Source organism: Leptinotarsa decemlineata, unplaced genomic scaffold, assembly GCF_025532065.1.
Source record: "Leptinotarsa decemlineata unplaced genomic scaffold, Ldec_3_MD MMD2_P_RNA_scaffold_9, whole genome shotgun sequence".
Classification (NCBI taxonomy): Eukaryota; Metazoa; Arthropoda; class Insecta; order Coleoptera; family Chrysomelidae; genus Leptinotarsa; species Leptinotarsa decemlineata.
The window spans coordinates 5249459-5274424 of NW_027412536.1; the positions used below are offsets into that span (position 1 = coordinate 5249459).

At 32.6% G+C, this 24966-nt stretch overlaps 1 protein-coding gene and 1 long non-coding RNA gene across 5 annotated transcripts; one reads left to right on the forward strand and one right to left on the reverse strand.

Annotated features, from left to right (window-relative positions):
* The first annotated feature begins 1696 nt into the window (after positions 1-1696).
* Positions 1697-4335, forward strand: LOC111515827 (U6 snRNA-associated Sm-like protein LSm8). Of its 3 annotated transcripts, XM_023172026.2 has the most exons (4): positions 1697-1849; positions 2825-2865; positions 3422-3549; positions 4176-4335. In XM_023172026.2, exons 1-4 carry the CDS (start codon positions 1819-1821, stop codon positions 4264-4266), a joined length of 291 nt encoding a protein of 96 aa, XP_023027794.1. In that variant the 5' UTR covers positions 1697-1818; the 3' UTR covers positions 4267-4335. The 3 variants fall into 3 exon arrangements, with proteins under 3 accessions (XP_023027794.1, XP_074026605.1, XP_074026606.1); XM_074170504.1 differs by lacking the exon at positions 2825-2865 and having other exon boundaries at positions 1705-1890; XM_074170505.1 differs by lacking the exon at positions 2825-2865 and having other exon boundaries at positions 1762-1898.
* LOC141480485 (uncharacterized) lies at positions 3473-6937 on the reverse strand. Of its 2 annotated transcripts, none has more exons than XR_012464379.1 (3): positions 6826-6937; positions 6555-6769; positions 3473-6172 (listed from the first exon to the last, which is right to left on the reverse strand). It is a non-coding gene; the product is annotated as an uncharacterized lncRNA (long non-coding RNA). The 2 variants fall into 2 exon arrangements; XR_012464378.1 differs by lacking the exon at positions 6826-6937 and having other exon boundaries at positions 3473-4765; positions 5424-6172; positions 6555-6695.
* Positions 6938-24966: the final 18029 nt, after the last annotated feature.

Genomic DNA, 24966 nt, shown 5'->3' on the forward strand with positions numbered 1-24966 from the left:
ATGGAAGTTCTATATTTTTTTGTTTCCTTATGGTATGTGTTCCATTCTTTCACCAAAAGGTCTAGTTCACCCTGAATAATAGAACCAAAACAGTATATGTGACTTTCCACAATTAGCTGATCACTATCATCTTAGTTCATGCTGTCTTAGAGATCTTTGAATAAACATATCCAATAACTTATACCCTGTCATCGCATTTATAACCGGGAGCACTCAATTTTTTGGTTGGAAGTACTCTTTCCTTCAATATGATTGTTGAATCCTGCTAAATTGTCATTGTTCTGCAAAGATCCAACTATGCTATTTTCTGTTCCTTTGTCTGTTCTCAGCAATGTTGGCACAACTTTCAATTGTATAATTGTTTCTAAGTAATATGACGCTATTATCCTAGGATTGTTATTACTTGAAGCTACTCGTAGCCACAATATTTTTCTGGAAAATCCATCTATAGCTCCGTGGATTGCGTAACCAAATGGCTTTAGTTTGTCTCAACCATCCATGTGCCATATAAAATTTGGTCCTGGAACTATGTATTTACATCGCTTTAGCCTCTTACGTGACCTTGCCTCAACACCTTCCGGATCAGCTATCCTTAGTATTTCCAAAACAGTATTCCTTTTCACTTGGATACCATATACCAGTTTTAACCTCCTCCATAATGATTTGTATCCTAGGCAGGTTCCACTACGATCTTCAATTTCTTCTAACACCCCAAAAACCACATCCTCTATGGGTGATTCCTCAACATTTTTTCGTTTCAGATTCAATTTTTTCAATATTCTTTGTAACTGCCTAACACAAATGCATAAATTATGGTGGAAGAACAAAAAAACACGATTTCAGGCTGAGTGTTACGAAACCACCGCATTGCTAACAATCATTGATTCAAAATTAATTACTATTCTATTAACATGGATGAAAAAAAGTAATAGAAAACCAGCCATTCATTATATTTCAAATTACGCATACCAATGTGACACATCTCTGTACGTTGCACAAGTGACGTAATATCTCTGTACGTTCCACATGTGACGTTACATATCTGTACAAGTGTATCAGTAGCATTGTATGTCGTGACCGGGCTTCCGTAGATATACAAGCGTCGCAGAACATGAAACAGTGTGGCGGAATTTTGGTTCATGTGTAACGACTTTATCGTTCATCCAGTTGCCAACATTGGACTAAAGTCTAAAGTCATATCTCACAAAGTCTCAGCAACGAACGACATCCGTCCGTATACATACATAACCATATTTATTTATTCTATCATTCAAATAAGTAGCAACATTACGATGTACTTGAACAAGGAAAAAAAATTTTAATTTTCGAAAATGTGGTCCGGACCATATTTATTATATTTCCTCATATTAACATATTTTATAATATCTATGGTTACAATAAAATTTTTAACATTTCATTCGAAAATAAATCCCTCCTCAGTCATTTGACAGAAGAGGGGGCATTTCGTGTTGTACGGTTGGCCACCCTATTGACGACAAATTTAAAAAAAATAATTTTAGTGCTATTTTGCAAAATCTTGTTCAAAATTTGAGTACACCAAAACTGAATGCTTGACTTAACGTTAGAATATTTTTACATTATATTTCACAGTTCGTGATATATTCGGCAACAAGTGAAATACGGTAAAAGCACAAAGTAATAGTCTATTATCTGAATTTTATTACGAATAACCTCAGGGCTAGTACTATCGGGTGGCAATGTGGCAATACTGTGTGTGATTCTTGTTAATTGTTTATTCAAAAACTAAAAATTAACCTATATCTTATTAACCTTTATCCATTTTAATTTTTGTTTGAAATGGCTTCTGGTCTCGATTCTTTTGTAAATCGTATCCTTTTAAAACCATATAGTATGTTATGTTATGTATATGTATGTATGTATGTATTATATATAGTATGTTATCTATTATTTGATTTATTTTCATTTGAAACTGTAATACAGATATTTAAAAAATGTACAAACAGATTCATCATAAATTTCTGCTTTTTGGACCATAATATGTTAACAACTGCAATTGATTGCTCATATTGTTTCTAGGATGAAATCCATTATGATTTCCTTGGCATGAGGTGGATTCATGCACCCGCCTTAAGTCATAAGAATTCTTGTTTTCCATTCTGTGCTGGGATGTGCACGTTTAAAGATAACCTCTCGTTAATCCTTAGCTTGCACAAGTTTCAGCTGGTTATCAGAACAGTATTTCTTATTATTGAAAACTCAACAAGTAGTGCAAATATATATTACTAGTAAGTATATACAATATATTTCTTGTTTGAAGGTGGTTGACAATGTTTCGTGGTGCATTTCATTAGTTCGGACTTCCATTGTCTAATGTGATATAAATTAATTTGAAATCCCTGAAAGATTCTTTCAAGGATTTCAAATTAAGGATATGATATAAATTGATTTGAAATCCCTGAAAGATTCTTCCAGGGATTTCAAATCAATTTATATCATATTAGGCAATGGAAATTCGAACTAATGAAATTCACGATATATTTTTGCTTTGCATGAATGTTGCCTTCAAAAATCCAACTGCTTACGTCTTAAGATAGGTATATGAATCCACCCTAAGTTGAAAATTTGAACTTATCATGAACTCAAATACTTGAGTCTGATAAATTTTGTACTTTTGTATAAATGAAACTTCAATGGATTTGTCTATTATCTTCCTAATAGTATTTACTTCTTACGTTGTTCTTCTGATATCTAATAACTCCATTGATAAATCACCATTATAGAATATTTTTAAATACTTTCTGCACAATTTGATTCATTAAAGTTTTCTTTAATCATTCATTAGATACTGTGTCAATAATTACATCGGATGGGAGAAACTTCATAGTAAGTACTTCCTAATTTCATTCATTTTAAACCTATATTGATTTTTAAGGTCTTGGTGAACTGGAAAAAATTTGGAATGATTTTTCTTATCAGTTTAGGGTCTTATTGTATACTACGATGGTCAACTCTTTATTAAAGTGTAAGAATGTAACAGTGTTGCTCAATTCATAAAAATAATAATAATGTTGTGGTAATATTCAGAATATGCTCTATGATTTTGTGTGATTGTTATATTTTATACATGTTTTTATGAATTTTAAATATACTTCATTTTATAACTGTTTTTATGAATATTACTGGATTTCAACTACAAACCGTTATTTTTAACACCTCGACAAGTGTTTCAATTACCAAGTGATCATCATCCACCTTGACATGTGTTTCAATCACCAAGTGATAGTCTTTAAGATGATTGAAACAAGTGTCGAGATGTAAAAAATAACGGTTTGGTGTTGGAATAGAACTCCAGTAATATTCATTACTACACCAAAGGTTCCAAACAGTACATAAATAACTGGTCATCATCTGCTCCATATAATCTTTCATTAACTTTTAGGGAACTCTCAAAGGATTTGATCAAACCATCAATATAATTTTGGATGAATCACATGAAAGGGTTTATTCTACTACAACTGGCGTTGAACAAGTTATGCTCGGGTTGCATATAATAAGAGGAGATAATGTGTGAGTTCAAGTGTGATTCTTGTGATTTATATTTTGATAGAAGAAATGACTGAATGCTTCATCGAATTCGTTAAGAGACAATGTGTCTGAAGTTCAAGGATAAATTATTCCTATGAAAAAAATCTACAATGTTTATACAATACTTAGGGCACATAACTGTGCTAGCAACCACACATTAAAAGATAAGGCACAAGCTCACCATTTTGAGAGTTGCCTTTAGTGAGAGAACTGAAAAACATATTTTTTTATTACGTTTATAATTAAGTGACAGTCAAATGTTACAAAAATCATTACAATATTGGTGTGTGAAGGGTACTCAAATTCAACAAAGAATCTTACGTCTTTCAGCAATTACACTGAATCCTGAAGGGGCTGAAAATATATTCGAATACCAATTGCAAAGTTCTAGGGTGACATTATTAAATGTCATAATTGCAGAATTATTTCGGTTCTAAGAACATTTTGAAGTATAGATTCTCTCAAACCTTTAGGCTCATTTTGCTACAAATACTCATATTTTCAGTATATGATTAGGTTTGTCAATAATTGTGAATCAACCTGGAACAATTCATGTAGTTTGGTTTATACAAATGAAAAAGTATATGACAAATTTTCTCACATTTCAGGGCTCTTATTGGACAAATAGATGAAGAAATTGACAACAGGTTGAATTTAGCAAATATTAAAGCAGAACCTTTGAACCCTGTGGTGCACTGAAGAAAAGTAGTATACTCAGTTATCTCTTAATAAAATGATAATTTGATTATAAAAACCTGTTTTATCATCCTTTGACAATTGTTATTTCAGTATGCCTATTTGGCTTTTTATTTCTCCAATGGAATATAAAAAATGAAGACTTTTCAAAAAGAAAAAGAAAATAATAACACCAAAAAGGATTTTCATTCAAATAAAACCAGAAGAAATAGTCAATTTGAAAGAAACAGTTCCCATTTATTGAATTACAAAGAATTAACTTTCTTGTTCTCAATTTCTTTTTCAAATATTGCTATTGGAAACTAACACAAATTTTGATCATATACTACACAGCTTTCCCCTCTTCAAAGTCATCACTCTTGTGATGAAACTTCCTTATATTGGAAATATGAGCTGATTCTGGTCGTCCATCATTCTCAAAATTTACGAATGCTACTATCCCATTGATAGAATGGACTCTTGTTATCTTGAATGGACCCTTTTCCAATTTTCTGGTACCTTACTAGAATGTTATCTCCTTATTTCAATTGAGGTGGTTTCAATTTTTTATTTTTATTGGTTTAATGGAATGAATAAAAACACTTTTGTCCAATTACCACTGGTAGATTTTATTTATATGACCGATTTCGGGTTTGACCCCATTATCAAGTATAAAACTGAAGTTTGAAACCTCGGTTATATAGAATTTTCAGGTATGCTGCAACTACCTGAAAGACAAGTAGTTGGGCGAAACAGGATGCCAACTTTAAAATTCCACACTGAAAATTCTAGGAGTTGTTAAACTTATAAATTCAAGAGAGGAAACCTACATAAATCGAGTTGCTCGTTTAAGGGTATATATTTCTAGTTCTTAATTGATTTGTTAATTTCCATGGCCTCCAACAAATTCATTTTTGTTTTCCGTTTATCACATATGTGTAGGATTTTGAGATTATCTTTATTTATCTTGTGTTTTGATTCTTGAAGATTTTCGTACATTATAGATTGGAAGGTCATGGAAATTAACAAATCAATTAAAAACCAGAAATATATACCCCTAAACGAGCAACGCGATTTATGTAGGTCTCCTCTCTTGAATTTATAATTTTATGAATAAAATCTACCAATGGTAATTAGACAAAAGTGTTTTTATTCATTTCATTAAAGTGATCATGAATTACCATAAAATAAACAAATCATCAATCACACATATTTTTATTGGCTTGATTTTGAACCCTCTCTTTGTATTTCATTTGTTGTTCTGGCGTTTTTGGTATTTTCTTTATTTGTAGATTCAGGTCTAATACTTTATCTGCTTGTAAAACTACTGATTCGATGCAGCAAGCTATATGATGGTGAACAACCTAAAAATTCAGAATGTGACTGATTATGATGCCTTACAGCTGCCACGAAGCATTTATTCCAACCACCATTTCATTGGTAACTTTAGATCTCTTATAGCACGTTCTGCAATTTCGTTTCCTCCGGGGTGATATGTAGTAATATGTTTAATTGTTATTTCTCACTCATGAATTTTCAGAACATTTAGTGATATGAATACAGTCAGGTTTTGGTAAATATTTGAATTTTGCTATTTGGCACATTTACAAGTTTTGTGTAATATTTGATATCCTTAGTCAATTAGTTTCAATTTTGTAATAGGTTTTATAATATTACCTACAGGGAAATATCTTTTCCAAGCTAAAGATTCTGGAGGAATTTTACATCACACAATCTCAAACTGAACAAAAACAAGACACAAATCATATGTTTTACCCAAAACGGCAGAAATAATACTTTTAGTGATGGTGTAACTATTTTAGAACCAATGACCCAACTTTCCTCTCTTGGAATTATAATTGACTCAAAGCTGGACTGGAAGAGCCACATAGATAAAGTGGCAACACAAATGTCAAGGTACTGCTATGCCCTGAAAATAATTACACAAAATATATCCACTGAGGCTGCGATGTTAGCATATAATGGTTATATTCAGAGTCACATCAGATATAGCATTATATTCTGGGGAATGTCTGCAAAAAATATTCATATTGCAAAAACGGTGTCTCAGAAAAATATTCAACCTTTCTCAGAGAGAAAGTTGTAAAAAAATATTCGTAGAAAAAAAAATATCAACACTAACAGATCTCTATATTTATGAATCTGTGGTATTTGTCAAAGAAAATATATCTCTCTTTGCGACTCATGATACAACACACGAAATAAAAATAACCTTTTGAATATAAAGACACATTTGACCTATCTTCAAAAAAATATACCTTTTTCAATCATTAATATTCATAATAAGGTACCTGAATCTCTCAGAACTTTGTCTTCTATGATCATGAAGAGTAAATTGAAAACTTTGCGTCTCTCCAAAGCTTATTATTCGCTGGAAGAATACTTCAATGATAATTTAAACTGATATTGTTCGCGTTGAATATTTCATGTCGTATCATTCTGCATTGTGATGTGGTTTAGTCTCGTTTGAATCCTACATATAGATGTATATGTTCGTGTTCTGAATCTAATATAATAATATTACATTAAGTATATTGACTGTGATAATCGTGTTATTCATACATCTGTGGCCATTTATATTCTTAACAAATATTAATGATATTGCCTCATGATTTTCTACTACTTCTGTAATGTGTACTGTAATTGACATGTTCTACACCTGAAAAGGTTTTTGTTGAAATGTCAATGAAACTATTTCATTAAGTAGTCAGTTGTCAAACGTCAAGGTTGTTGAAAATAATAGAAAGTTAGTCGTTGATTTTGTCTCATGTTAAAAGTATTGTAATTTTTTTGGTTCTTATAAAATAAAATAGTGCTCTGCAAAGTGTTGCTTAATAATTCTTTTACCCAAAAGAAAGAAATCGACAATAGGTTATGGGCCCAGTCAGGCTGTAATCAAATATTTTGGGTAAAAAAAAAAAGTTTTTTTTCAATATAACCTCCAGAAGTTGGCGGGAACGTGACACGTAAAAAAAAAAAAAAAAACTTATTGAAGTCGATTAAAAAATGGACAAAGAAACTGGAGCTGCAAGTATCAGGTTCTCAGGAGACAATTGGACCGCATGGAAGTTCCAGACAATTATTATGCTGAAATCCAAGGGTCTATATGACATAGCCATGGGAACATGCCAAAGGTCAATGACCGAACCTAATAACACTGAGTGGGACAGAAAAGATGCCAGAGCGCAAGAAATAATCGCTGCAAGGATTGACGAGAGGCCCCTCACAAACATTTTAAGCTGCCAAACAGCTGCTCAGATGTGGGAAAAACTGCAATCAATTTATGAACATAAATCGCAGGTCAATGCGCATTTACTACAACAAAGGTTCTTCGGATTAGACTACAAGGGAGAAATAGCCGATTTTGTTTCGCAGTTAGAAGAAATAAAAGGAAATCTGAAACAGTTAGGTGAAGAACTCAGCGACAAAATGTTGATAACCAAAATCTTGATGTCACTTCCGGACAATCTTAAACATTTCGTGTCTGCATGGGAGTCCACAGCAGCTGACAAGCAAACCCTCAAAGAACTGACATCGAGACTTCTGGTTGAAGAGGAAAGAACAAAACAGGTAGAGCAAGCGACTGCTTTATCAGCAGGAAAGAGAACTGAGGTATTAGTCAAAAACAAGGTGAAATGCTATAGTTGTAATAAGACTGGACATATCAAAAAGCATTGCCCTGAACGAAAAGAAGGAAGAAGAATGAAAAAATGTCATTATTGTAAGAAAAAAGGACACCTGATTGGAGAATGTTGGTTCAAGAAAAAGAAAGACAATGAAAGTACACAACAAAAAAATACCAACGATAATTCAAATGCGTTCATCGTTTCAAGTGAATCGAGTGAGGATGCTAAATCTCTAGCGTTAATAGGTGTATCTAACTTCTCAAACCAAGACTGGTGTATGGACAGCGGTGCGAGTGACCATATATGTTTTGACCCTGAAAAATTTGTAACTTTGAACAATACAATAAAAAAATTGATAGAAATGGGTGATGGCTCTACAGTGAAGGCAATTGGAGTCGGAAAAGTAGAAGTTGAAGCATGGAACGGAGAATATTGGGTAAAAACTGAGCTCAACAATGTATTATTTGTTCCAGAATTTAAAATAAACCTGTTCTCTGTCGGAAAAGTATTAGATAAAGGTTTCACTTTGAAATCCAATAAAGAAAAGAGTGAAATTATAGACCGAGAGGGCAAAGTACGAGCCATTGCACTGAGACAAGGGAAGTTTTTCAAAATGATGTTTAGATATCAGAAAGAAAACAACATTTCACAAAGCAACGTTGCTATAAACCTAAATGATTGGCACTCAAGACTGTCACATTTGAATTTTGAACAAGTAAAAGATATTTTAAGGAAAAATCAAATAAGTTACAATGAAAAGCGAAAGAAGCCTTTTTGTGAAGATTGTTTACTCGGTAAACAGCATAGACTATCTTTCACCAAGAGTGAATCGAGGGCAACGGAAATAGGCCAATTAATGCATGCAGATTTATGTGGCCCTTTCGAAACTGAATCTATAGGAGGATCAAAGTATTTTTTACTTGTAAAGGACGATTACTCAAGTTACAGAATAATATACTTCCTGAAACATAAATCAGAAACATCAAAAAAATTAGAACATCTAATAAAGATGGTAGAAACTCAGACAGGAAACAAATTGAAAGTTTTAAGGACAGATAATGGTCTGGAATTCATAAACAAAGAGGTACAGGGATTGACAGAAAAGTATGGAATAAAACATGAAAAAACCTGTACTTACACACCGGAGCAAAACGGCAGAGCAGAACGCGAAAACAGGACATTGGTGGAAGCCGCACGTACCATGATATATAGCAAAAAACTTGGAAAAAAGTATTGGGCTGAAGCCATAAACACAGCAGTTTTTGTATTGAACAGAGTTGCTATTAGTAAACACAGTGGTAAAACTCCATTTAATTTATGGAATGGAAAAGATTTTGATATTTCATTTCTAATGGAGTTTGGATCTCGGGTATCTGTACATATTCCTAAAGAAAAACGTCAAAAACTAGATCCTAAAAGTAAAAGAGGGATCTTAGTCGGATATAGCGATGAAGTAAAAGGATATAGAATATATTTTCCGTACATAAACAAAGTGGAAATACACAGGGATATTGTAATACTGGCAGAAGAACAAGAAGTACAAAAGAAATATGAAAAACTAATAACCCATGACTGTGAAAATCAGTTGGAAAATAATGAAGACCTACATGGTACTGAAGAAGTAGGAAAAGAATTGGAAGAAAATGAACAGGAAAATACTCAGATAGTAAATATGCAAGAAATTAGTTATAATGAAATTTGTGAGAACCAAGAAAGTGATGAAAATGAAAGCACAGAAACAATGGAACACAATGAAACAAGAAGTACGATCCCAGAAAATGAATTCACACTACAAGATAGAAGAGGAAGGTCAATTAAAAGACCTACATGGCTAGATGATTATGAAACATGCTTTTACAGTGTACAAGAAGAAAAAATAAACATAGAGGATATAGTAACAGAAGAAAATTCCATTTTTTGGAAAGAAGCAATGGAAAAAGAGTTGAATGTGTTGAAAAAGAACAACACATGGACTGAAGTACCATGGCCAGATGACAAAAAGGTGATAGACAGTAAGTGGGTGTTGAAGATTAAAAATGATGGACAATATAAAGCAAGACTTGTAGCCAGAGGCTTTCAGCAAGAAGTCAGTGATGATCTATATGATATTTATGCCCCAGTGGCAAAATTATGCACCTTTAGAATTTTATTGGTACTAGCAAATCATTTAAAACTACCCGTATACCAAATGGATGTACAGAGTGCATTTTTATATGGAGAAATAACTGACGAGGTATATATGTCTCTTCCTGGAAAAAATAAAATTAATTCAGATACTGTTTGTAAGTTGAACAAATCTATATATGGCCTTAAAAAATCACCAAAATGTTGGAATATAAAATTTGATAATCTAATGAAAAAGGAAGGATTTGTTAGATCAGAAAACGATTTTTGCTTATATTCCAAGATTTTGAGTGAGAGTAAAACATATATTTTACTTTATGTAGATGATGTATTATTGTTAGGAACAGATTTGGTAGAAGTTGTTAATGCAAAAAATATTTTATCCAAAACTTTTTCTATGAGCGATTTAGGTCAAATTTCACAATATTTAGGAATCAATGTAAAACAGAATTTAAAGCTGGGTTGTACAGAATTGGATCAAACTGTTTATTTAAAACAAGTATTAGAAAAATATGGCATGTTAAACTGTAAACCTATGTCAACACCGCTAGATTCAAATTTCGATTTTAAAACTTTGAAAGACGGCACACTCAATGAAAATTTGGTTAAAAAATGCCGACAAATAATAGGTAGTCTTATGTATGCTGTTATGGGTACACGACCCAATTTATGTGAAAGTGTAACAATGTTGAGTAGATTTCAAGATAAAGCTAATGAAAATGTGTATAAAGCTTTGAAAAGAGTACTTCGTTATGTTAAGAAGACTCTTGATTTGAAATTAGTTTTCAATACTGATTGTACATCTGATATTTTGTGTGGATATGTTGATTCAGATTGGGGAGGGGATGTATTTGATAGAAAGTCTACTACAGGCTATATTTTCAAACTTAATGGTTGTACAATAATGTGGGCTAGTAAAAAACAACAAACTGTAGCCATATCTTCCACAGAATCTGAATTGTGTGCTCTTACGTTAGCTATAAGTGAAGCTTGTTGGTTACGTAAAGTAGTGTCAGATTTTTCTTTATTTTCATTGAACATACCAACAACAATTTTTGAAGATAATCAGTCTGCAATCAAAATTGCACAAAATCCTGAAAACAATAGAAGATTAAAACACATAGATATAAAATACTGCTTTATTAAAGAAAAAATAGATGAAGGTTTAGTTAAAATAGTTTATATAAAAAGTCAAGACCAGCTGGCTGATGGTTTAACGAAACCTTTATCAACAATAAAATTTTTGAACTTCAAAAAGGGTTTAGGTTTAAGTACTTAGTTATATTTGTATGAGAATAGGATGAAATAATTTCATTGAGGGAGGGTGTTGAAATGTCAATGAAACTATTTCATTAAGTAGTCAGTTGTCAAACGTCAAGGTTGTTGAAAATAATAGAAAGTTAGTCGTTGATTTTGTCTCATGTTAAAAGTATTGTAATTTTTTTGGTTCTTATAAAATAAAATAGTGCTCTGCAAAGTGTTGCTTAATAATTCTTTTACCCAAAAGAAAGAAATCGACAATAGTTTTTTATTACAAAGAACTAATAAAGGATATCTATCTCTATCTATCTACCCATCATACCCTATAACAGACTACCACTTTCTATAAAGAGATTGAATTCTTCAACTTTGTTCAGTAAGAAAGTTAAAAACTTATTACTGGACAAATGTTACTACAGTCATAAGGAATATTTAGAGGATTCTTTCACAGAAGGATAATAAGATAAGATATATAATCGTGCTGAATTTTCACTTGCTGTTTTGCTTTAGTTTCAGTGTTCTGACTGGCGATTTTATCGTTTTTTTTTTTTAAATATGTGTGTACATGTTTGTAAATATATGTATATATGTAAATATATACATATGTATATTTATTTGACTACGGCAAGGAAAATTGCCACATTTTTTTATTCATTTTTTAATTAGCATTTTATATATCTATATGTACCTATACCTTTGTATATGCAAATATTAATTTTTATTCAAGCTTTGATCCCATAATTTTATTCATAAGTGACATACTGTTTTTTGTAAATAATCATTGACCTACCATATATACGCTGTGTATCACAAATGGTGAATAAATATTATTATTATTATTATTACCTTCTGAAGTAGCATCGTTATGATACAATTTTAGAAATTTGTTTATCATCTGCTTGCTTTCAACTTAATCTGCCTACTTCCATTTTTTCCAAATCTTGATTTATCAAATTACACCAAAAAGAGTATTCAATATTGTTGGGTATTTCAATACATAATCTTGATATGGCATCAAGCATCTTTCAGTTTTATCCATTTTTATGATTGACCTCCATATCGAAACTTCTCAAAAATATTTGCCATCTTTCCAATCTATCTCTCAGATCTCCAGTGGATAAAAGTTGGGTTAAAGCACGGTGGTCGGTATGCACTTTGAAATTTCGTCCTTCTAGTTAGGTGCAGAAATCTTTCGCTGCTTTTACCACCACCAAGCATTCCTTCTCTGTTACTGAATAAATCATTTCACATTTTGAAAAAGTATAATAGTAATAACAGATGACTTAGTTGTCTATTCTTTATTTCTTTTGGATCTCTTTGATAGGGAATTACCCCACAGCCATAATATGAAGCATCTGCCGATAATTCACATTTCAAACGAGGATCTGGGATTTTCAAAATCGGTTCTGATGTTACGATCTCTTTCAGTTTTTCAAATGAATTTTCACATTCTTGAGTACAGATAAAGTTTTGGTTTTTTCATAATAGTTCTTCCAGAGGACATGTAATTTTGCTTCTAAAATCATTGGTAAGCCCATTAAAACATTGTAATCACTTGATGTCATAAGGTGTTTTCATACTTTTCACCTTTTGTTGATGTCATTCTTCATCTTCTTCGCATTTACATCGATTTCTCTACCTAGAAAACTCACTTGTTGTAAACAAAAAAAAAATTCTTGAAGTTTGTTTTGAAATTATTTTCATAAAATTTTCTCAAATTTTTAAAGTAACATTTTTACATTCTTCCAAAGTGTAACCTCCCACAAATAATATCGATAAATGCTACTACATTTCCGTCCAAAAAATCACCAAGAACATCCCAGATGACTGAAATTTTGCACTCGAATTCTTCCATCCGAATGATAACCTGAGAAATTCATAATGCCTCTCTTCCGTTATAAATGCTGTTAACTTTCTGCTATTTTCTGTAATGCTCACATTCCAAAATGCATCTTTCAAATCTATTTTAGTGAAATATTCACAACCAAATTTTTCAATTAAATCATTTATCCTTGGAAATGGAAAAGGATCTAATTCAGTTTCAATATTGATTTGTCAAAAATCCATACACAATCTATAATTTCCATCCTTCTTTGTTTTGATAACGCAATGATACCATGATTCTTCAATTTATCCTTGATTCAAACTTGTTTCTTCAATGAAAATCTATATGGTTTCAATTTTGTAATTTTCGAGTTTTCTCTCAAAGTAAAATCTGGTTCATAGTTACAAGAACACTATGATGGATTCATTATTTGAGGAAATAATTTTTTCAGATTCTCTATGGAAAGTTTTTCCCTGTTGAAATGAAAAGTTCTCTGGGATAATCCTAGTTTTTTCAATGTAATTTTGCCCAATAATATATGGAATGACAAATTTTCCACAATAATAGAATCAATTTAAATGTCTTCACCTCTGATTTTCAAATCAAATGTTGTTTTATTTTAACATTAAATTCTATTTTAATGATGAATAAATGCTATTCTATTCTATTCATTTCATTATGCGAGCTAAACTCCTTATATTAATGTTAGTATTGAAATATGGTAACTTCAATATTTTTGCAACTCTTTTTGTTAATGAGATCAATATCAGATCCAGTGTCATATAGAATTTTCAATTGATACCCATTGATGGACAAAATTTCTATAATATGATTTTCTGGACTTGAATTAGAAAACACGGTGTGATTCGAAATTTTTAATTTAGTCATTTTCAACAAAATCATCACATTGATTGCAATTGCATTGTTCAGAATGTCGACCGTTCCTATTTTCTTGCTTGTTATTTACTGGATATCTCGTATTTTGAAAATCTGTCAGGTTTCTTTCATGTGTTGTATGATGTTTGAGAAGTTGAAGTACCTCTATTCTTGATTTCATGTCTTTATGGCATATTTGTTTCCTTATATTGCAGGGAAGCCCTAATATCAATAGGAAAATAACCGAATTTTTGGAGAGAGAATTGTCTGGTGAGTATAACAGCCGTTGTTTTTAATAAAAATATTCAAGAATTGTTTCTAGACGGAGTTTGTAATTCAGAGCTTTATCCTATTTCGTTGTTATCTTCATCAAATGTCACCATGAAAGAATTTTTCCATTCCTCCCATGAAAATGATCGGAACTTTTTGTTCATACCAACGAAGAGAAATACCGGATAAGTTGAATCTCAAGAGACAAGACAAGAGAAATACCGGATAAGTTGAATCTCAAATTATGTATTTTCTGATCATCTGTAGTCCATTTGTTAGGCACAGCCATGAATCCATATTGTTTCATCCATGTATTTGGGTTATCTTTAAAGTTGAATGGGTTGATTTTAATAATTTTGTAATTGTCTGTCACCAATGAAAGCCATTTTGACATCAAATGGTCGAGTCTTCTCTTCCAATAACTAGTTTGGCTTCCAGGTCTCCCATATTTCCACTGCTGACATCATAATTGATCTGAAATATTTCGTTTTCTGACTGCGCCGTATTGTATTAAACTTTCAAAGAAACAAGGGGATGAATTCCTAACTCATAACTTGTTTTTTTACGATACTTGTTTTTTATATCACCATGGCAATAAAAATATATGAAAAAGAAGTATACATAGTGTTCATATACTATTGAATTTAATGATTTTTCTGTCAGTATTACATATATTAGGGAATACCAAAATGGATTATTTTAAAATACTGTTTTCATAATTTAATAAAAATTAGGAATGTATGACCACCAAACAAATATCATTTCTAACAAGGCAAAGGAAGAATAATGATGATTGATGAAAACAGTTTTGTGTCAGTTTCAAAGCTCATGAAAAATTTCATTTCATATACTTTACAAAGTTCATCTTTGTAAAGTATATCGTTTTGCCAAATTTTTCACGTGAAATTCATTTATTTCTGTGAAATTATATAATTTTCAAATCTTGTCATTTCTCAACATGAAAAATGATAAGTAAAGAAATTTTTATCCAGAAGAAAATCAGATGGAAATGAAATTATTGTATGTCCTGACACCAATTCAAACTTGGAGTGCAGTTTTTGTAATCGGATTTTCCAATCGAAGCGTGGTGTTAACATTCACATGAGGAAAAACCACATTCAACCCCTTTTTGTCAAAATACCAATGAATCTTCAAACGTTAATGAAAATCTCACTTTCAAAAAATTGAATGCTCATTTAGCATACCTGAAACAGAATGTGAGCTTTTTGAAGAGATTACCTAAATCATACAGGATATTTGTTGCCGATTATTTAGCCAATACAATAGACGATTGTATTCAATCAAATTCTTTGGACTTCTGGAAAAGTTACTGTGTTTCGCATATACATCGTTTTGTTTTCCTTCATCCAAAAACCCACATAAAGAATCCATCACTTCAATAATTAGGAGGAATATGTATGTATGTATATAATATCACCAATCTTTCTGATGGTGATATTACTTCGGCAATACGAATTTTATCTTCGACTGAGTCAATTACTACTTTTGACAATGAAACATTTACGTTGCTCAAATCAAAACATCCCTTTGAGAATACCCATCTAGAACTCAACATTCCACGAAATGGAAATGAAAATTTGGTTCCTCTTCAAGTAAGGGAAATTGATGTTTTTAGTGCTGTTAGATCATTTTGCACAGGATCTCTAAGACCTTCACACTTATCTTCTTTGACATCACTATGTAACTTTTTACTTGCCGGTAGAATTAATTCGGAAGTACTTCCAATTCTTTATGGTGCTTCATTACAAGCTCTGAAGAAGAAATGTGGTGGTAAAAGACCTATTGCCGTTGGCACATTTTTTCGACGCTAGGTAGCCAACATTTCTTGTTTTTCACCATTAAAAATATATTCGGGGACTTATTTCGTCCCGTACAATTTGGATTTGGAACTTCCGGAGGATGTGAAGTAGTGGCTCACGCAGCACGCCGTTTCATAAATCAGCATCCGAACTCAACTTTCACAGACGAGTATTTTTAGAAAGAATCATGGATTTGCCACCTTATCTTTTCCACTTCATCAGCCAGTGTTATCAAAAGCCAACTTTTTTGAATTTTGGAGACAATGTCATCAGGTCGGAAAGAGGAGGTCAACAAGAAGATCCTCTGGGTCCTGCACTTTTCTGCTTATCCATTGATTGTCTGACGAAGTCAATTCAAACTGATTTCAACTGTTGGTACTTGGATGATGGATCTATAGGTGGTCACCCGTATATAGTTTTCAGTTAATTCAAAAATATATTATCGTCCTCTGAAGGAATTGGATTAAAATTGAATTTTGAAAATGCGAAATATTTTTTTAAATTCACAAGATAGATCCATAATAGAAAATTTCAACACTTTAACTCCTGGATTAAGAACAATAAATAGGCACAAATTGACTCTACTTGGTGCACCACTTTCAAAATCTTTGGCTGAATGTTTAAGACAAAAAACGACTTCCCTAAATTTGATGGCCTCTCATATCAAGAGCCTTCCTTCTCACATTGGATACTTTCAACTAAAGCACTCTTTAGCAATTACTAAATTTATGTATACCCTAAAAAGTAGCCCTACATGATGATGTCGCAACTAATTAGCACAATTCGATTCAGCACTTAGAGAAATCTTGGAACAAATAACCAATAATAACTTCAAAAAAAGAATCATGGATCCAAGCTTTGCTTCCGGTGAATCTGGGTAGTATTGGCATCCGACAATCATCTTCACTTGCTTTACCTGCTTTTCTCTCCTCCTTCAATAGTGTAAAGCACCTGATTCATTCTATTTTACCAAATTTCTTCTGTGATATTGAGATTCATTTTATTTGGAAGGTGAAAAAATATAAATGGAAATATCAAATAAACCAATACCTGATAAACAAGGGCTCTCAAAAATCCTTTGATCTAAAGATTGTTATGCCAAGAAGAGAAAAGACGACAAAGACCGAAATGGATCAAATAGCGCAAATGGGAATTTTGCTCTTATTTCTGTCTCCAATACAACAAAATCTCAAGTGGATGTTGACTGGTTTATGGACAGTGGAGCCTCACAACATATGTGCAGGGATATGGGCCTGTTTTGCAGTTATGAAAAACTAGAATCAACAAAATATATCAAAATTGGTGATGGTACATCCCTGAAAGCTGAAGGTCAAGGTAACATTTGTATTCAAGCATTTAATGGGGAAAATTTTCATTCTGTGACATTGTACGATGTTCTCTACGTTCCCAAACTTAAAGTAAATTTATTTTCTCAAGGTAAAGCCCTAGACAAAGGTTTGTCATTGATTTCTGATGCCAAAGAGGCAAAATTTGTGAATGAAGAGAACATTACAGTAGCAGTAGCGACTCGTTCAGAAAAAAATTACAAAATGTTGTTTAAGCATTCCAGTTGTACGGAACACAAAGAAAAACTCTAGAAAAACTCTAGATAATGAAAATTGTTATTTTGCAAAAAAAGAGGAGGACATATGGTGGCATAAAGCATTGGCCCATCAAAATTTTAGGTATATTAAAAATATTTTGGAAGGCAATGCGATTGAAATAAAACGGTCAAATCAATTTTGCAATTCTTGTGTTCAGACAAAACAATGCAGGGAACCTTTTATAGTAAACAAAAGTAGGGCTACTGAACCAGGAGATATATTACATGTAGACTTTTGCGGTCCAATGGAAAAGCCATCTCTAAATAATTCACGTTACATATTTCTATTAAAAGATGATTTTAGCAGCTATAGATTTGTTTATTTTTTGAAAAATAAATCTGATGTATATGAAGTTCTGAAAAATTTTCTGCTGTTTTTTGAAAATCAGACAAACAAAAAGATTAAAGTCATTAGAAGTGATAATGGTGGGGAGTTATAAATTTTTCAGTGGGTGAGTTATTAAAAAAAAAAGGCATAAAGCATGAGTGTACTGTACCATACACTCCACAACAAAATAGTAGAGCCGAAAGGGAATTTAGAACAATAATAGAGGCTGTGAGAGCCATGCTATCTGAAAGTAAATTGTCTAAGGACTTTTGGGCAGAGGCTGCAAACACAGCAGTTTTCTTGCTGAACAGAACTGGTATGAGTCCGGTTGAAGGAAAAACTCCTTAAGAGTTGCTCTTCAAAAGAACATTTAATATAAATATGGTAAAAGGCATTTTTGGTAGTAAAGTATGGGCTTATATACCTCAAGAAAAAAGGCAAAAATTGGACATGAAGAGTAAACCTGGTATATTTGTTGGATACTCAGATAATGTTAAAGGCTATAGGGTCTATTACGAAGACAAAAATACAGTCTCTATAGAAAGAGAGATAACTTTTGAGATTACAGAAGGGGTAGACGAACAAATCATTTCTCTTGATGTGGAAAACTACTTGAGTAGATAGAGAGATAGCAATGAGGTAAAATTACAGGAGAAGGAAACATTAGAGGAACCACACAGCTTGGAACGTGATCTAGAACCAGAGTTGAATGAAAGTATAAATGTAATCCAGTCGAGAGAGAGACCTCAAAGATTGAGACCTTCTAGAGTTTTAAAAGTACCACCAAATCTAGATAATGACTATGAATTGGGTTTTCTTTGCCTAGACGTGGACGAACCAGCAAGTTTTGATGAAGCAATGAAAAGCAAATACGCAAGTATGTGGAAAGCAGCAATTGATGAAGAAATTAAGGCCTTAATAGACAACAATACCTGGCAGTTGGTAGAGAAGCCCCCAAAATGCGAAATTATAGATAGCAAATTGGTGTTTAAAATAAAAAGGGACAGAGAAGGTAACTTAAGCAAATTTAAATGTCGTTTGGTAGCCAGAGGTTTTAAACAAAATATATTTGAGGATGTATATAGTCCTGTAGTTAGGTTAACAACTATGAGAACAATTTTGGCTATATGTGTAAAGAACAACTGGAGTGTTTATCAAATGGATGTTTGTAATGCTTTTCTGCATGGAGATTTAAAAGAAGATTTATACATGTATCTACCTGAAGGATGTAATGTAAAAAATAAAGTTTGCAAACTAAATAAAGCCATATATGGCTTAAAGAAAACACCATTATATTGGTATCAAAAATTTGATGAATTCATGAAAAATGAGGGATTTATTAAAAATAAGTGTGACCATTGTTTATATATTAAGATTTTTAATAATTCAACAATTCACGTCGTTTTTTTTGTAGATGATATTCTAATTAGTGGTTCATCAGGAAAAGACATTGAAATTTTGAAGAGTAACTTGAACCAAAATTTTAAGATGAAAGGTTTGGGATTACTCAATTATTTTCTGAGTATATCAGTTGATCAAAATTCAGAAAGTAAAATGATTGTTCTTAATCAAAAGCAATACTTAGTAAATGTTTTGAATAAGTTTGGTATGTTAGACTGTAAACCAGTTAGTACCCCAATGGACAACAATTTTGATTATGAAAGCTTAAAAAGTGACAAATCTGAAAATTCTGAAATAGAAAATAAGTGCAGACAAATTATAGGATGTATAATGTATGCAATGTTGGGTACAAGGCCAGATCTATGTTCTAGTATCAGTATACTATCAAGGTATTAACATTGTGCTACAGAAAAATTGTTAATTTCACTTAAACGTGTTCTAAGATATATTAAAGGAACTTTGCACTTAGAGTTAGTTTATAATTATAAGAATGATGAAATTATTTCAGCCTATGCAGATTGGGGTGGCGACACTACTGATAGAAAGTCCACTAGTGGTTTTCTTATTTATGTTTATGGAAACATTGTTTCTTGGAACTCTCGTAAGCAGAGCACTGTAGCCATCTCTACTGCTGAAGCAGAAATCATAGCATTGAGGGCTTGTGTTAGTGAAGTTTGCTGGTTAAGAAACTTAATCATAGAATTAAGGATTGTTAGAGAGTTAAAAATAATCATTTATGAAGATAACCAATCAGCTATTAGATCCTGCAACTCGTATTAGCAATTAAAGAGAATTAAACACCTAGATATAAAACATCACTTTATCAAACAGAAAATACAAGAAGGTTTCCTAGAACTAAGATACATCCCTAGCACGGATCAAGTAGCAGATATTCTAACCAAACCCTTGAATAAAGAAAGATTTGAAAAATTAAGAAATTGCATGTGCTATTAAATAGAAAATGGATGTTTAATATTGTAAGGAAATTTTGATTGAGTGGGGGTGTGGTTAAAACAATCAAAGAGCAATGTCAGAGAAGGGAAGGCCTAGACAAGGGCGTAAAAGAAAATATTCTGATCAAAACAGGAGCATAAGAAAACAAAAGACGAACACTAATGTAGAATATATCAGTGCAAAAGGAACGACAGTGAATGCAAAAAAATTCAATGGAGACAGTTATCACTGTAGATGTCCTCTCAAATGTACTAAAACATTGTCTGTGGAACAACGCAAGAGCGAGTTTGAAAGATTCTGGAGTTCAGGGTCCTATGAAGCAAGATGTGCAATATTGCAAGGAAGCGTTATCGAATCAAAAACGAAGGGAAGCTATTCAGTTACTTCCAAAAGAGTTTTTACCAGGAAATACCGTTTGGCTAATACCTCAATTTGTAAAAAAGCATTTCTAAACACACTCGGCATAAGTCAATCAAGGATTGATTTTGCCTTAAATAAATTCAGATCGCAAGCTCCTATAAACGAAAACAGAGGTGTTCATTCTGGAGGTAAAAATGCAGTTTCACAAGACAAATTAGGAGAAATAAAACGATTCATTGAAAGTTTCCCTAAGTATAGTTCTCATTACGGTAGGAACACTACGACAGCAAATTTCTTAGCTCCGAAACCTAAATCTAACGCTCTTGTATGACCTTTACAAAGAAAAATATGAAAATCCTGTTAGTATTTCGAGATTCAGTGTTTTTATAGAGATTTCAATCTCAGATTCAAAAAGCCACAGAAAGACACATGTTTCAGTTGTGACCGTTACACAGCAAGCAAAACATGGGCAACCAGTGAACACAGGGTGTTACTAAAAAACGAGCATAAAGAACATTTGGATCATGCTTATAAATTGAGAGACCAAATGAAAAAGGACTTGGCTTGTTCTAAATCAGATATTACATTGGAGACTCTCACTTTTGACCTGGAAAAGACGCATTGCTTGCCGCGATTACCAACTAGTATTGTTTATTACAAGCGACAGCTCAATCTACACAATTTAGGTATACATTGTGGGAGTACTGGAAAGGGTTTTTTTACATATGGCTTGAGAATGAAGCTGGTAGTGGCACACAGGAGGTAGGATCTTGTTGTTACGGTTTTATTTTACCTTTCTAGATATTAAGAATTTTAGACTAAAAAGGAAGGAAAGAATGAGAAAATAAATAGAGGAATCGGATTGTCAACAAATCTATATTATATGTGGTCATGCCCTTACAGATAATCATTATTATTAAATATCATTTTTTTATTTCAATTCTTCTCAAACTTTCCTACTCTCACTATCTCTGGCAGTAGACTTGGTCTCTTCAGTCACTATCATTATAAATGTAGCAGTTATTACAAAATAAATAAAATTTCAAAACATAACCTATACTTTTCATCCATTCAGATTGATTTATGTCTGTATTGAAATTCTTCTCTATGATTGAAATTTCGTCCACATTTGATACCATTAATTTGGAAAAAGGTAATTAGAACTTGCACAGATGTGAAGGAAAAAAAACCTGGAAAAAATTGAAGTCCTCCATTTTGATGGTGATATTCAATTTACGCATAATGCGGATTTATTCTGGAAATCTCGTTCAAAAACACCAGATTATTGATAAGTTGGGTAATCTTAACCACCTTCACTCATTTGTGGATATATTTTCTGGAGTACTGAACATTCCAACTGTTAAAATACAATCCAGAGATTTCGATCATTAATAGTAGTTGTACGTCAAGACGGGTGTGTAGTGTAGACACTCCGGTTGAAGTTGACAGCTGGCGATTCCATGTTGTCTGGCGAGTTATATTTGATTTTACATTAAGCTAAAATAAAGTATTCCACGAACTAAAATGCCGTGTTTCACTGCATAACTCTTCAGGTTATGGGCTCAGATTACTTAGATTACCCAGAAGTGAACTAACGGTGGAATCTTAGTTCGGAAGACAGGGAGACAAAATCACGTATTTTTGAGGTTAAAAATGAGTACCCGCCAAGAAAATTTCACTGTGGAAAAGTATGGAATTGGTCAATTTGATGGCAAGGACTTTGACCATTGGAAATTTCGCATGGAAACAATTCTTGACCAAAACGGGGTACTTTCTACCATCAAGACGGAAGAAGAGTCTCCGGATGAGCAACAGGTCAAACAAGACAGGAAGAGCAAGGCAATTATTGTGCAATGTATTGCTAACTCACATCTCGAGTATATTAAAGATAAAAAGACAGCATACCAAATGTGGAAAGCTCTTGAAAAGGTTTTTCAAAGGAAAGGCATAGCTAGCCAACTCTACTTAAGAAGAAAACTACTCACTATGAAGTTAGAAAGAGGTGAAACTCTGGAAAAACACTTTGTAAGGTTTGAAGAGACAGTACGGGAACTAAAGTCTGTTGGAGCGAGTCTTCAAGAGATAGATATAGTGTGTCACTTGTTGTTGACACTACCTACTTCGTACGACACTATTGTTACAGCTCTGGAAACATTAGAGCAAGAAAAACTAACACTAGAGTTTGTGAAGGGCAAGTTGCTAGATCATGAAATGAAAAGGAAGGGTAGTGCACAAGCAGAGACAGGGTCACACACAAATACAGTGGCGTACAGCGGTTTTAACAAAAATAAAAGGGAATCTAGAAATGCTGGAAGCTCGGCTGGATCCTCCAGAGAAGTTAGGAAGTTTCCTTGTTATCAGTGTGGTAAAGTCGGACATTTTAGAAAAGACTGTTGGTTAAATAAGAACGAAAGAAGACAAGCAAACGAAGCTAGCGCTGAAAAAGAAGGAAGTATTGCTTTTGTCGCAACAGTTGGAAGTGCTATGAACTGCAATGTGTCAAACACCATGAACAGTAATGTGTCAAACACCATGAACAGTAATGTTGTAAGATTTGTCGTGGATTCTGGGGCAACAGACCATATGGTAAACGATGATAGCTACTTTTCTGAGGTTAGGAATTTGGAAGGTGAAATTCAAATCGCAGTAGCTAAAGAAAATGAGAGTCTACAAGCAAGTAAGGTAGGACTAATCAAGGTAAAACTACAGGAAATGAAGACAGGGGAGATTAAAAGTATTCTTTTTATTAAAAATCTAAGACAGAACCTGTTATCTGTGCAAAAGCTGCAAAAGGCTAATTTAAGAGTTGTCTTTGAAAATCAGTGTGTATATATCTTTTACAAATATAAGTTGATTGTTGAAGGTAAAAAGGAAAATAACTTGTACATTGTAGAATTTGAAGTTGTTCATGACAAGTCTGCTAATGTTTGTGAAGTTAAAAAGAATTCTAAACTATGGCATACTAGACTAGGGCATATAGGAAAACAAAATTTTGAAAAGCTTGTTAAAAGTAATATGGTTGATGGAATTAATGTTAATTTAAATGATAAAGAACTGGAAACTTGCTCTATCTGTAGTCAATCTAAAATTACTCGTAAACCGTTTCAAACTTCATATAAGAAAGTAACACGGCGTCCATTGGAAATTGTGCACAGCGACATCTGTGGTCCGGTGACACCAGTAACACATGACAATAAAAGGTATTTTGTTACTTTTTTAGATGAGTTTACTCATTTTAGCATCGTTTATCTTATCGAACATAAAAGTGACATTATAGAATGTTTTAAAGAGTATGAAGCTATGGTCACAAATATTACAGGGTATAAAATCGGGTCGATACAATGCCATAACGGCTCGGAATATTGCTCAAATCGGTTTGTTGGTTTTTGTAGGACCAGGGGTATTCGGATCAGATACTCTGTCCCCTATAACCCGGAAATGAACGGAAGTGCTGAGCGTTTGAATAGGACACTCTTGGAAAAAGGTAGGTCTCTGTTGCTGCAATCAAAGTTGCCTAAGTTCATGTGGGGGGAATCAATACTTTGTTCAGTATATTTACTCAATCGTACACCCACTGTTTCCTTAAAAGAAGTCACTCCTGCTGAAATGTTTTATAAAAGGAAACCCAATTTAAAACATTTGAAAGTTTTTGGCAGTTTAGCTTATTGTCACATTCCCAAAGAAAAACAAAAATTTAAATTTGATCCGAAAGGAGAAATAAAGATAATGATAGGTTATTCGAATAATGGCTATAGGGTTTGGGATCCAATAAAACTAAATATTTGTACCGTAAGAAACGTTTCATTTGATGAAACCAAAAATATAACTAATCTAAATAATTCACTTGTAAGTATTGAAAATCCTGAGATTCTTGAAGTTCTCACTACAGATGAGAAAAATACTACAGAGGAAAATTTAATAAATCAAGAGCTAGGAGAGGATTTAGTTATAGATAGGGACATAGGTCAGGATATTGAGGAAACAAAGGTTAGGACAAGTAGTAAGGTAAAAAGAGTTCCTGCATACTATAATGACTATGTCTTAGATGATGAGATAGAGCATATGGCTTTAAACGTTTCAAGTTTTGTTGATAATGTAGCGGAAAACTTAGAAAAAGCAAAAGAGTCATTTGATTATAGATTTTGGAAAAGGGCTGTGGATGAGTAAATTCATTCCCTGAACAAAAATAACACTTGGACTTTGGTAAATAAACCGGATAACGTAACCTTAATGGACTGTAAGTGGGTTTTTAAAGT

Excerpts from the sequence above, each read along its gene's own strand:
- LOC111515827 (XM_023172026.2), top strand. The coding sequence starts at position 1,819 with ATGGCTTCTGGTCTCGATTCTTTTGTAAATC. Across the intron at positions 2,866-3,421 it reads CGGATGGGAGAAACTTCATA|GGAACTCTCAAAGGATTTGA; the intron begins GTAAGTACTTCC and ends ATTAACTTTTAG. Across the intron at positions 3,550-4,175 it reads ATAATAAGAGGAGATAATGT|GGCTCTTATTGGACAAATAG; the intron begins GTGAGTTCAAGT and ends CTCACATTTCAG.